This window comes from Bufo gargarizans, chromosome 7 (genome assembly GCF_014858855.1).
Source record: "Bufo gargarizans isolate SCDJY-AF-19 chromosome 7, ASM1485885v1, whole genome shotgun sequence".
Classification (NCBI taxonomy): Eukaryota; Metazoa; Chordata; class Amphibia; order Anura; family Bufonidae; genus Bufo; species Bufo gargarizans.
Window position 1 is genome coordinate 161,183,943 of NC_058086.1, and position 13,989 is coordinate 161,197,931.

The 13,989-nt window shown below is 46.2% G+C and overlaps 1 protein-coding gene across 3 annotated transcripts in view; it reads left to right on the forward strand.

Annotated features, from left to right (window-relative positions):
• Window positions 1-316: 316 nt before the first annotated feature.
• BTBD8 (BTB domain containing 8) overlaps window positions 317-13,989 on the forward strand; it is a 122,419-nt gene continuing 108,746 nt past the window's right edge. For all 3 annotated transcript variants that reach the window (XM_044300799.1, XM_044300801.1, XM_044300800.1), the window contains exons 1-2: window positions 317-678; window positions 5,325-5,507. In XM_044300799.1, coding sequence (XP_044156734.1) covers window positions 5,428-5,507 — 80 coding nt within the window. In that variant the 5' untranslated portion in view covers window positions 317-678; window positions 5,325-5,427. The remainder of the gene's footprint in view (window positions 679-5,324; window positions 5,508-13,989) is intronic.

The window sequence follows — 13,989 nt, forward strand, 5'->3', positions numbered from 1 at the left end:
AAATACATTCGTGTGCATGAGCCCTATCACACACAAGCTAAAACGGTAACTATATAACCTTTTCTATAAGCACCCATAAACGGTGAAAACTGGAGGAAATAAAGTAGAAATGCTGCCATGTCAGGCAGTAACATGAGAGCAGAACGGCAGCTTGACACAATCAGGCAAGGCTGAGGCATAACTTCTCTCCAGCACCTTGCGGGTTAACGACCGCCTCTTTCCCGCCATCTGTTCCCGTTCGACCAATAGCAACACAGCCCAGGCCACAGCGCCCATAGCCATCGGTCGTCGGCAGCGCTTGGAGGCGTGGCTTCCGGGTATGACGTCATCGAGCCGGGCAGGAGTCGTGGTTCGAAAACAAAACGTGCAAAGTGCGAAATGTCCCGTGGTGGACGTCACCTTCCCTCCTGCGCCAACCGCAGGCTTCTGTGAAGCTGCTGTTCACACTGCAGGGCTTTTCTCTCGGGTGGTTGCCTTGGTTACCATGGGGAGCAGATAAGTAAACAGGAGCAGTGATTGTGATGGAGAACTGGTGTGTGGTGGTCCATGGCTGGTGACCTGATGATGATGGCATCCGCTGGCCCCCCAGGGCTGAGGTGCCCTTCTGCCAGGACATGTGGTGGAGGAGCGCAGGCTGAGGGATCTGCTCAGTGATCGGCTCAGTAGAGATCTGCTCAGGTGACGTATGGATGGATCGGCGCCCTGCCATTCCTTGTATTCCTTTCGTTAAAGAATATGCACGTAAAATAATAAATGGCGCAGCGTTGCCAATTAATATTGTAACATTTTTTTTTCCGTCTACAGGTCCTATGCAGATCTGTGCGTCACTATGGTTACAGACAAGAATAGCTGGTCTGATCCTGCAGTTATATCGTGTCAGCTGGATCAACCCCATCAATCCAACCATAGTGTCTGGTTAGCTTCACGCACACAGCCGAGTCTGTCTTGCGGTCCGCGGATCTGCAGTGTATGGACGCGTGCTTAGTTGCGGACCGATTGACTTCAAAGGGTCCGTGTTCCGCACTTCGGGGACAGGTATAGGACACGTTCTGTCTCTTGTGGAACTGACGCGGAAGTCGCCCCTCTGCTTTCTGCATACCCCTGTCTGTTCTAGGAGAGAACATGTCCTGCACTTGTCACAAGGTGTGGAACCATTGAAGTCAATGGGTCAGAAGCGAAATGTGGTAGGTACATGGGCCGCGTCTGTATTTTGTAGATCTGCGGTTTGCAGACCGCAAAACGGACACAGCTGTGTGCATCATGTCTAAAGCTGATCCTGATGATTAAACACAGACCTTTCTTCTCCTGATTAGTGTTGAGCGAACTTGTGTTTTAAGTTCGGCGTCTAAAGTTCGTAGCAGAATCCATAATGCAATTCTTCGATAACCCGAACCCGAACTTTAGACACCGAACTTAAAACATAAGTTCGCTCAACACTACTCCTGAGCTGTTACTGTGTTTTTAAGGGCATCTGTCAGCAGATTTGTATATGACACTGGCTATCCTGTTGCATGTGCGCTTGGCAGCTGAAGGCATCTGTGTTGGTCTCATGTTCATATGTGTCCGCATTACTGAGAAATATGATGTTTTAATATATGCAAATGAGCCTCTAGGAGCAACGGGGGCGTTGCCATTACACCTAGAGGCTCTGCTCTCTTTGCAACTGCCGCATCTGCTCCACTTTGATTGTCAAGGCCGGGCAGTGTAAATGTGATCACACCTGATCTTGTCAAAGTTGCAGGAGCAATAATGACACCCCCGTTGCTCTTAAAGGGTTTCTACCACCAGAAATACTGTTATGTAGCTGACTGACATTAGCGATGCGCCCATGTCAGCACTACATAACAGTATGTTTCTAACATTAGTCCCTGCAGCCGTTTTTGTAAAAAAAATGCACTTTTATTATATGAGCCTCTAGGTGCTATGTGGGCGTAAAATCAGCACCTAGAGGCTCCGTCCACTCATGCTTTATCCCGCCCAGGTCCCCTGCTCTGCCCGCCCCACTCCTCTTGATTGATGCCACTGTTTCCTGCATCGTTGGCGAAATCCTGCGCCGTTCACTTGTCTTCGGCGCAGGCGCGCCTCACTGTGACGTAGTCGGCGCAGGCGCAGTGAGGAATCCGGCACCAGGATCTCATTATTCACTCACTGCGCCTGCGCCGAAGACAGAAGTGAATGGCGCAGGCGCGGGTTTCGCCAACGATGCAGGGAACAGTGGCATCAATCAAGAGGAGCGGGGCGGGCAGAACAGGGGACCTGGGTGGGATAAAGTGTGAGTGGACGGAGCCTCTAGGTGCTGATTTTACGCCCACATAGCACCTAGAGGCTCATTAGCATATAATAAAAGTGATTTTTTTTTTTTACAAAAACGGCTGCAGGGACTAATGTTAGAAACATACTGTTATGTAGCGCATCGCTCATGTCAGTCAGCTACATAACAGTATTTCTGGTGGTAGAAACCCTTTAAAGGTTCATTTGCATATATTAAAACATCATTCCTCTCAGTAATGCGGGCACATATGAACATGGGACCAGCACAGATGTCTTCAGCTGCCAGGCGCACGTGTAACAGGTCAGCCAGTGTCATAGGTACAAACCTGCTGACAGATGCCCTTTAAAAAATATACAGATTAGGGTTTAAGTGTACTGAGGGCAGACCCTGACCTCTCCATGCATATTGGCTCCTCTGCTCTGCTTCCCAGGACACTTCTCCCCCCCCCTCAATTTGATCAACGGGTCCAGGTGGAGTTCGGACAGTCAAAGGTGCACCAAATGACTAGGGTCCGCCCTCAGTGCATTTAAGTTCTAATTTGTATATCTTTTTAAAAACCCTTTTTTCTTGTGTACACAGATTAAGGGAAGAAAGTCCTGTTTTTCATCACCAATATCAGCCTTAGGTATTATGGCTGGTTTAGTAGGGTTGATCCTGGTGACAGATGCCCTGACAGGTCTGTTTTAGTAACTACATGCATTCCCCATGTAGTTGGGGGGGGGGGGGGGGTCCCTGCACAATCTGACACTGGCAGCAGTAATTGGAGAATGTCAGACTGTTCATCACCGATCGCAGTCATTGTGGCCGGGTGTCAGTCGAATTATACAGACAACAACCGCTGCGTATGGAGCGCGCTCAACGTGTGAGCCCGCTCTGTACTCTTTATACTGCTCCAAGGCGTCAGTGTACGTGGTAGTGCGCATTACGGTTCAAAGGAGTTTTCCGGTTTTAGGAGAACACCGGGCAACCCGCTGGAATCCACCTGAAGGAAAGAACAGGTAAGTACTTGTCTGACAGATCCGAGGCCGCGGCTCTGGTTCTGGCGGCCGGGCTGTATTTTCTCGACTGCAGCAGTGACTTCACGTTGACAACAAACGACTGCTGCAGCCAATCACTGTCCTCAGCATTGTCAGGTTTTCTCCTGAAACTGGACAACCCTTTTAAGAGCTATGATGAAAACTAGTTACCCCCCCCCCCCCCCCCCCCCCCCCAATACGTTCAGCGGATCTGCGCCTTGGCCGTATGAGTAAGTGTTTTTTTTTTTTTTTTTTAACTTGTGGCTTTTAGGAATGAAAATCTCTATTGCTTCTCAAACTATGAGGCAGGACTTGCTGGTGAGGCTGAGGATGGGGCGCAGAATGCCTCCCAAGTGTCCCAGATTCATCAGGACGTCCCACTACTCTATGATGGTTCTATATGTTACGTCACATTGGCACAGTGAGAGGGCAGACCAATAACAGCATATAGCGATTGGCATTCATTGTTTACATTTATGCCGCTTTTACCTTTAGTATGGGGATGAATTATCATTAATGCGATCAGTTGTCCCCCATAAATTTTTCTCAAATGAGTATTTTTAAAGGGGTTGTTCACCTACAGACCCACAGTGGTAATCGTACTTACCTGATCCCCGCCGCTGAGTTCCAGCTCCATCACTGCCCCGCAAAGTCTGCAGGTCTGTGGATGTTGATATGGGGAGACCCGGAAACTGGCGGGGCAGCGATGGAGATCAGGTACGTATGATTACACCGTGGGTCCGGCCATGTCGTGGGGTCTGTAGAAAAGCTCTACACAGGGGAACGACCCATTTAAAGGGGTTATCCCATCATAATGATCACTGTTAAATCTGTTAATGATTTGACAGTGATCATTTTTGTAAATATACTTTATTAACAAATCCCCACCGATTAGGATAAAATTCATACCCACTTACCTTATTGTTGTGACTCGGTCTCCCCTGGTTACGACCATTGTTCTTCTCCAAAAGCCGGAAGGTCGCGCTTGCCCAAAAGACGACTCCTTTTCTCCCGGCCGGTCCGCTCGCTGTTCTGAACGCGCACGCTGCCGCGCATGCGCGACAGTGACTTCTTCCCAACCAGAATAGTACAGAGCTGCGAACGCGCACGCCGGCTCTGTAGGAATAAGTCACCATTGCGCATGCGCGGCGGCGTGCGCATTCAGTCCAGCGCGCGGCACGGCCGGGAGAAGACTTCAATCAAGATGAAGCCCGCCCCCAGCCAGAATCCAGGAAGTGAACGCGCGGTGGCAGCAGGTAAGTATGAAAACGCTTAGTGGGATAACCCCTTTAAGGCCTCATGCTCACAAATGTATTTTCTTTACGTGTCCTTTAGGTAATTTTATTTTTTTGCAGAACCTTTCATTTTAAAACGGAAGTTACTCCGTGTGCATTCCGTTTCCGTATGTCTGTTCCGCAAAAGAATAGAACATGTCCTTTTATTGTCCGCATAATGGAGGAGGATAGGACTGTTCTATTAGGGGCCAGCTGTTTCTTTCGGCAAAATACGGAATGCACACGGATGTCATCTGTATTTTGCGGACCTCAAAATACATACGGTTGTGTGCATGAGCCCTAAGGCTGCATAAAAGATGCGATCCTCCCACGAATGATCGGCGGTATGTTTCCACAGGGCAATAACACCGCCTAAGGCTAGGTCTACACGACGACATTTGTTGCGCGACAAATAGGGCGCAACATTTGTCGCGCAACATTTTGTTGCACTAATGTCACGCAACAATTTTTATAATGGCAGTCTATGGTGTCGCACTGCAACATGCGACATGCTGCGACTGCAACGCGACAATCGCAGAAAAATCCATCTCGAATGGATTTTCTGCGACAGTCGCAGCATGTCGCACGTTGCAGTGCGACACCATAGACTGCCATTATAAAAATTGTTGCGCGACAAATGTCGCCGTGTGGACCTAGCCTTACATTCGTTCCCAATCATTAGTCCATGTGAACAGGGCCCTAAGTTTAAAATTATCTTAGTTATTTCTCTTTTCTCAAATCAGATGTCCATATTCTCTCCAGGCTCTTAAATGAAGAAATCCATACAGATGCCGTTCTTCATGTCGGACAAACAAGATTTAAAGTGCACAAGGCAGTGCTTTGGGCAAGAGCCCCAAAATTCTATATGAGTATCATGAGACGGGACGCAGAAGACGCCTTCACTGTGGAGAACGTGGAGCCGTCTGAGATGCAAGCTTTTCTCAAGTAAGACCGAAGTCGATTTTTTTATATATATATATATATATATATATATATATATATATATATATATATATATATATATATATATATATATATTTGCTTGTTTAAAGGGTTTCTACCATCAGATTTTGCTATATGTAGCTGACTGACACTAGCGATGTGCTCGTGTCAGCAGTACATAAGTCTTCTTTGTTCACTTCTGTCTGCGGCCGTTCACCTAAAACAAAACGTACTTTTATCCATATGCTAATGAGCCTCTAGGTGCTATGTGGGCGTCGATTCAGCACCTAGAGCAATGATGGCGAACCTTTTAGAGGCCCGAGTACCCAAACTGCAAACCAAAACCCACTTATTTATTGTAAAGTGCCAACATGGCAATTTAACCAGAACAGTACAGTCCAATATAGTATAACTTCCATGTACTTTATCATTTAGCTATAATAGCCTGCCTACATTCAGTGCGCTTGCTGTGCATAGTTGTCACAACCAGACAGCTGAGAAGCTCTGACAGAGGCCTTTCAGAACCTCCTCTTTGAGTTTCTGTGTTGTGGTATTCAGCTCCTCCTCTCATTAGCCTCTCTCAGCTGTCATGTGTTGGACTAATTGCTTCCCTTTAAATTCTTCCCCAGAAGGCTTTTCTGGGCGGCTTATATTTCTTCCTGGAGTATGTGTGCATGCCCATCTGGTTCTCCTCTCCTCTACAAAGTTAAGTGTTATACTGTTATCTGTTATTTTCTGTTTGCTGGATCCCAGGTGACCCTGACTCCCTCCATGTCTGGTGTAGGGAGCCGGTGGTCGTGTCCCCTCACTATTGTAGGGTGCTCAGGGGTTATATAGTCAAGGTACGTGGATATGCATACCTCCACCATTCGGATCTATGCATAGGCTAAGCAGCCAGGGAAAGTGCCAGGTCTTCTACAGGGGTCTCCCTTTTGTTCCTTAGCTGTTGGATCCAGCGAGTCATTTATGCATGTTGTTTTGCCTTGTTACCTGTACACATTCCGTGACATTATAAGCCGCCAAAACCGTCTTAAGCATGGATCCGGTTTCACTTTTGGCTGAACGCTTCCAGGGTCTTTCATTGGAGGTAGCTGACCTCCGTAAGACTTTTTTCTCAGCTTCAAGTGACCGGTTCAGCTTGCGTTCATGGAGCTTGTTCTGAGCCTAAGATCTCGCTCCCGGATACGTTCTCCGGGGGTAGTGAGAATTTTGTGCGTTTTAGAGAGGCTTGCAAAGTCCATTTTCGCCTTCTTCCCCTTTCCTCTGGAGATGAGGAACGGAGGGTGGGGATCATTATATCGCTGCTCAGAGGTAACGCTCAGTCCTGGGCCTTTTCGCTGCCGGAGGGGGCACGGCCTCTCCGTTCAGTGGATGAATTCTTTTTAGCCCTGGGTCAGATATATGATGATCCGGATCGTATTGCTCTGGCGGAGTCTAGACTACGTCTCTTATGCCAGGGTAAACAATCCGCAGAAATAATCTGCTCAGAATTTCGGAGATGGGCAGCTGATACTGGTTGGAATGATGCTGCACTCCGAAGTCAATTTTGCCATGGTCTTTCAGAGGGATTGAAAGATGCATTTGCCTTTCATGAAAGGCCTATTTCTTTGGACTCTGCTATGTCTCAGGCCGTTCGTATTGACAGGCGTCTTAGAGAGAGAGAGGAGAGATCTCTCCTTCATGTCATACTCGGTCCCAGGACTGTGCAGCTGTCCCATTCTGTGCGCAGGGGTCTCAGTCGCTGTCAGCCCCTTCTGAGCAGGAACCCATGCAGCTGGGGTTGATTGCTTCTGACAATAGAAGATTCAGCCCGCATGGGATGGTTTGTTTTTGTTGTGGAGGTATTAATCATTTGGCAAATATTTGTCCCTCTAGGAGATTCAGGCAGTTCTCTGGGTATAATAAAGAAACAAAGAGGAAAAAATCTTTGAAAAATGTTCCGTCTGTTACTATTGGCAGGGTTGAGGCGGAAATTGAAGGTTTTCCGTTTGCTTGTAGTTCCCGTTTTGTCCTGCCGGCTAGGGTGGCGCTAGAGAGCAAGAAAATTTTTTGTGAGATTTTTGTGGATAGTGGAGCAGCGGTCAATCTCATTGATAATCAATTTGCGATAACTCATGGTTTCCAGGTGTGCGCTTTAAGGATATTCCTGTTTTTGCTATCGATTCCGCTCCACTTTCTCAGAAATCATTAAAGGGCATAGTTCACAATATCCGTTTGATTGTGAGTGCTCATGTTGAGGATGTGTCATGTTTCGTCCTTAGCGGTTTGCCCACCCCTCTGGTGTTGGGGCTGCCCTGGCTCACTAAGCATAACCCCACCATTGATTGGCAAGCGAAGCAAATAAATGGTTGGAGTGACTTTTGCAGAGAGAATTGCCTCATGACATCTGTTTCTGAGGTTGCTACTAAGACTATACCATCTTTTCTCTCTGAATTTTCGGATGTCTTCTCTGAGAGTGGAGTTCAGGATTTGCCCCCGCACAGGGAGTACGATTGCCCTATTAATCTCATCCCAGATGCCAAGCTGCCTAAATCTCGTTTATACAATCTTTCCCAACCTGAGAGGATCGCTATGCGTGCTTATATCTCTGAGAGTCTGAGAAAGGGACACATACGACCCTCGAAGTCACCTGTTGCCGCTGGTTTTTTCTTTGTTAAGAAAAAAGATGGTTCTTTAAGACCTTGTCTGGATTTCAGGGAGCTGAACAATATCACAATTCGTGACCCTTATCCGCTTCCTCTGATCCCGGACCTATTTAACCAGGTTGTTGGGGCTAAAGTCTTTTCCAAATTAGATTTAAGAGGGGCATACAACCTGGTCAGGGTCAGAGAAGGGGACGAATGGAAGACGGCCTTCAATACCCCTGAGGGACATTTTGAAAACTTGGTTATGCCTTTTGGTTTGATGAATGCCCCAGCCGTTTTTCAGCATTTCGTGAACAGCATTTTTATCATTTGATGGGAAAATTTGTATTGGTGTATTTGGATGACATTTTGATTTTTTTTCTCCCGATTTCAAAACTCATAAGGAACATTTACGTCAGGTCTTGCTCATTCTGCGGGAGAATAAATTATATGCGAAACTGGAAAAATGTGTGTTTGCGGTTCCAGAAATTCAATTTCTGGGGTTTCTTCTCTCCGCTTCTGGTTTTCGCATGGACCCCGAGAAGGTCCGCGCTGTGCTTGAGTGGGAGCTTCCTGAGAATCAAAAGGCGCTGATGCGTTTTTTGGGCTTTGCCAATTATTACAGGAAGTTCATTTTGAATTATTCTTCTATTGTTAAACCACTCACTGATATGACCAGAAAGGGGGTAGATTTTTCTTCTTGGTCAGTAGAGGCGCGTAAGGCTTTTTCTGATATCAAGGAGAGTTTTGCTTCCGCTCCCATCTTGGTGCAACCTGATGTTTCGTTACCCTTCATAGTTGAGGTTGATGCTTCTGAGGTGGGTGTGGGGGCGGTCTTGTCTCAGGGTTCCTCTCCTGCCAATTGGCGACCGTGTGCCTTTTTCTCAAGAAAACTCTCCTCCGCAGAGAGAAATTACGATGTGGGAGATAGGGAATTGTTGGCCATCAAGTTGGCTTTTGAGGAATGGCGCCATTGGCTAGAAGGAGCCAGACACCCTATTACCGTATTTACTGACCATAAAAATCTGGCCTACTTGGAGTCAGCCAAGCGTCTGAACCCGAGACAGGCCAGATGGTCGTTGTTCTTTTCTAGGTTTAATTTTGTTGTCACGTTCCGCCCTGGAGTTAAGAATGTGAAGGCAGATGCCCTGTCACGTTGTTTTCCGGGAGGCGGGAATTTTGAAGACCCGGGTCCCATTTTGGCTGAAGGTGTGGTGGTCTCTGCTCTTTTTCCTGAATTGGAGGCAGAGGTGCAGGCAGCCCAGTCAGAGGCTCCTGATCTTTGTCCTCCTGGGAGGTTGTTTGTGCCTCTCGCTTTAAGACACAAGATTTTTAAAGAACACCACGATACGGTCCTTGCTGGGCACCCGGGGGTAAGAGCCACACTGGATCTCATCGCTCGGAGATTCTGGTGGCCTGCGCTTCGTAAGTCGGTTGAGGGTTTTGTGGCAGCCTGCGAGACTTGCGCTCGTGCCAAAGTCCCTCATTCACGGCCATCAGGTCCTCTCCTTCCCTTACCCATTCCTTCCCGTCCTTGGACACATCTGTCCATGGACTTTATCACGGACCTGCCTCGTTCCTCGGGGAAGACTGTGATTCTGGTGGTGGTGGACCGTTTTAGCAAAATGGTGCATTTCATCCCTTTTCCTGGTTTGCCCAATGCTAAGACGCTGGCGCAGGCATTTATTGATCACATTGTCAAATTGCACGGTATTCCTTCAGACATAGTCTCTGATAGGGGCACGCAGTTTGTTTCCAGATTCTGGAAGGCTTTCTGTTCTCGCTTGGGGGTTCGGTTGTCATTCTCTTCTGCTTTCCACCCGCAGTCGAATGGTCAGACAGAGCGCGTCAATCAGAATCTGGAGACATATCTGCGTTGTTTTGTGGCGGAGAATCAAGAGGATTGGTGTTCTTTTTTGTCCCTTGCTGAGTTTGCTTTAAATAACCGTCGTCAGGAGTCCTCTGATAAGTCACCATTTTTTGGTGCATATGGGTTTCATCCACAGTTTGGGACTTTCTCGGGAGAGGGGTCTTCTGGTTTACCTGATGAGGACAGATTCTCCTCGTCTTTGTCATCTATTTGGCAAAAGATTCAAGATAATCTAAAGAGCATGAGTGAGAGATATAAGCGTGTGGCTGATAAGAGACGTGTGCTTGGTCCGGACCTGAATGTTGGTGATCTGGTGTGGTTGTCTACCAAGAATATCAAATTGAAGGTTCCCTCCTGGAAGTTGGGTCCTAGGTTTATTGGGCCTTACAAAATCCTGTCTGTCATCAATCCTAGGAATAATGGTTTTGGAACCGCGCTGCTCGAGGCTATGTAATCCGTTTTGCCAGTGGATATAGCAGGGCACCCGCTTCTCTCCTCTTCACCTAAAGGGGATCCAATCCTTCACAGACCGCCTCCTCTACAGGGTCAAGAAGATTTCGCAAGATAGTGAAGTACCCTCTATTACGTTGGTTTAAAAGGTTTTATTGTACTCACAAGAGTTTGCAGAAAACAGGCATAAAACACAAAAGAACCGTCTCGTTCCTGCCCGACCCGGGTTTCGCTCACTGGCTTCCTCAGGGGCGACAACTGCGCATGTCCGCAGTCAGGCCCTTTAAATAGTCCGGCCTCTTATATTACAAGTGCCGATATCGGCCCAAATCACATTCACATTTTCATACCTACTGTTACAAATCAAGCAAACTCAGTAAAAAATACAGCATTTTAAAAAAGCATTCTAAAAAACACCCTTTCCTTTCTCGGGTTACCGCTGTTATACAAAGGATCTCATTTATCTTATTCCAGACCTGCATCTTACATATCACCTAAGAAAGCTCTTTCTCGTTCCGGATTATATAGTCAATATTTCAGTCTTCTAAGGTTACTCGATTTACACTTACTATTACATGCATATTTATCATTACATGCACATTTATCATTATACTTCCCGTTGCACCATTACACTTGCCATTACATGTAGTCCCACCCTCCTATGTCCACGTCATTCAGGTGTTCTCAGCCCTCCTTCCTCACAATATCCACGTCACCTAGCCTCGACGCCCGTCAGGTGGCCACGCCCCCTGACGTGTCTCAAAGGTCCTCAAGAAGGATGGCAGAGAACTCACCAAATGACGTCATAAGGAAGGATCGTTCATATTATGCAGGGTTTTAAGTCAAATTCAATATTCAGGCCCCCAGGCTGCAAGGTCCCCAGCTGGTAGATCCATTCTACTTCTTTTTTGTTGATCTGTGCCAGCGAGTCCCCTCCTCGCCAGTGCGGCTTGACAACTTCCACTCCGGCGAACTTCAAACCTCGCGGATCTTTCCCATGCATAAGTTTGAAGTGAGCCGACACACTGTGAGTCATCAATCCCTTCTTAATATTCCTTACATGTTCCTGAATCCTTATTTTTAATTTTCTCACTGTCCTGCCAACGTACTGGAGCTCACAAGGACACTCCAGCACGTATATGATCCCCTCATTTTCGCATGAACAGTTCCCTTTTATACAGAACTCTTCACCATTTTTTTTCGATACCATACAGTTGATGTTTTTTAAACGTCCTTTATTGTCCCGGTTTCTGCATCCAGTGCAGAAGCCGCACCATGTGAATTTTCCTCCATCTTTCCTCGGTTTTACATTTACTGGGGGGATAGCGCTATGAACAAGCTTTGTTTTGATGCTCGCCGCTTTTCTAAAGATAAAAGAGGGATTGTCGGGTATGACCTTACCTAACACTGGGTCGTTCTTTAGGACGCGCCAGTTCTTTTTCACCGCTTTTTTAATCTTATCAGCCATCGAACAATACTTTGTCACAAAAGAGAATCTGTAGTCTTTTTCATTCTTTTTCCTTTTTGTGTCCTCCCTGTCTTGCTTACATTCATTTTCTTTCTTTTTTTTCCCCTTCTACCGCTTTAATACATGTATCCAAAACAACTTCATCGTAACCCCTTTCTAGAAATCTATCTTTTAGCACCTTACACTGTGTCCTATAGTCTTCCACTACTGTGCAGTTACGGGCCATCCTCTTAAATTGCCCTTTAGGTATGTTTTTGAGCCATGGCCCGTAGTGGCAGCTTTTCATATCGATGTATGAGTTCACATCAGTTTCTTTGAAGTATGAGCTAGTTTTAAATCGCCCCTCCTCTATCTGTATACACAAATCCAGAAAATTAACAGATGTATTACTGACCTCCCCCACAAATCGCAGGTTCCAGTTGTTAATATTTAGTCCCTGGATAAAGGTCTCAAGTCCCTCCCTCTCTCCTTCCCACACCAGGAGACAGTCATCTATATATCTTCTCCAAAAGGTAAGCTTACCCCCTTGGATATCTGCTCCTAGTGTGGGAAGGATAGTCTTCTCCTCCCATGCCCCCATAAAAATATTGGCGAAACTGGGGGCGAATTTCGCCCCCATCGCCGTACCAATGCACTGAACATAGTGGGAGTCCCTAAACCAGAAGTAATTGTAATCCAAACAGTATTCAAGACATTTCAAGATGAAATTCCCCTGCACATCTCCTATTTTAGGGTCATTCCTAATCCTGCTTTCCACCGCTTCTATACCTAACCCCTTTGGGATAACGGTATACAGGGATGCCACATCAATTGTGGCCATCCATGTATTCATAGTGGGGGGAGCTAGATTCTTGATGAGATGTATCACTGCCCCTGTATCCTTTAGGTGCGATGGATTTTCCATCACATATCCCTGCAGAAAAAAATCGATATATTCCATAATTCTACAGGTTAATGAATTGAGACCAGAAATTATTGGCCTCCCTGGGGGGTCAGTCATGCTCTTATGCACTTTTGGTAGATGATATATCACCGGCACTATTGGAAAAGGAACGGTAAGGTACTCATATTCTTGTTTGTTTAGTACTCCTTTCCTAAAGCCCTCTTTTAATATTCCATCAAGAATCTGTTTATATTCAGAGGTGGGGTTCTTTTTTAACTTCTTATATGTTATTTCATCGGAAACCAATCTCGCCATTTCTGATTCATAGTTCTCTTTATTCATTACAACCACCCCCCCCCCCCCTTTGTCAGCCGGCTTAACAATAATATCTGGGTTCCGCTCCAGATCTTTCAGGGCCTTTCTTTCATTGTAATTAAGATTATGTGACACCTTGCTAGTATCTATATTTTCCAGCTCTTTCAATAGGCCTGTCTTGAATGCCTCCACACACTCGTTATTCTGGTTTTTGGGAAAGAATTTGGATTTTTCTTTCATTTTTGTGTGGACAACACCCTTTTCCTCCTCCACACATTTATTCTGCGGTGCTGGATTATTTATCCAGTATTTGGCCATATTAATTTTCCTAATGTACTTATGAATATCCAGGAATGTCTCGAATTTATTTACTTTCTGGCTTGGTGCATACTTCAGACCTTTCCCAAGGACACTTATTTCTCCTTCTGTTAAAATGTGACTACTCAAATTGAAAATCCCTCTCATATCTCCTTGCTCTTTTTGGTTTTTGGGCTTATTCTTCCCTTTTCCCCGTCTTCCTCTACAAGACTTCTTTTTAATGGTGTTCTCACAACCTGTTCTCTTATTTCCCCTTCCCTCTGCACTCCCTTTATACTCTGATGGGGAAAATTCTGTTCACCTTGCTGTTTTAACCTTGTTCTGTCTATGTCTTGATTTTCTTTAATCTGATTCTCTCCACGGCCATTCCCCTCATAATAAGTCCCTCTTCCATATTGATTCGTACCATAATCATCCTGTGGTCTCCAATTTTTCTTTCCCTTATACCCACCCCCTTGATAAGGTGGTCTATATGGTTGTCTGTATTGATATCCTTTATATCCGTTGTTATGACCATAGTTTCTACTCTGCTGGCCTGTATGGTAATGCTGGTAAGT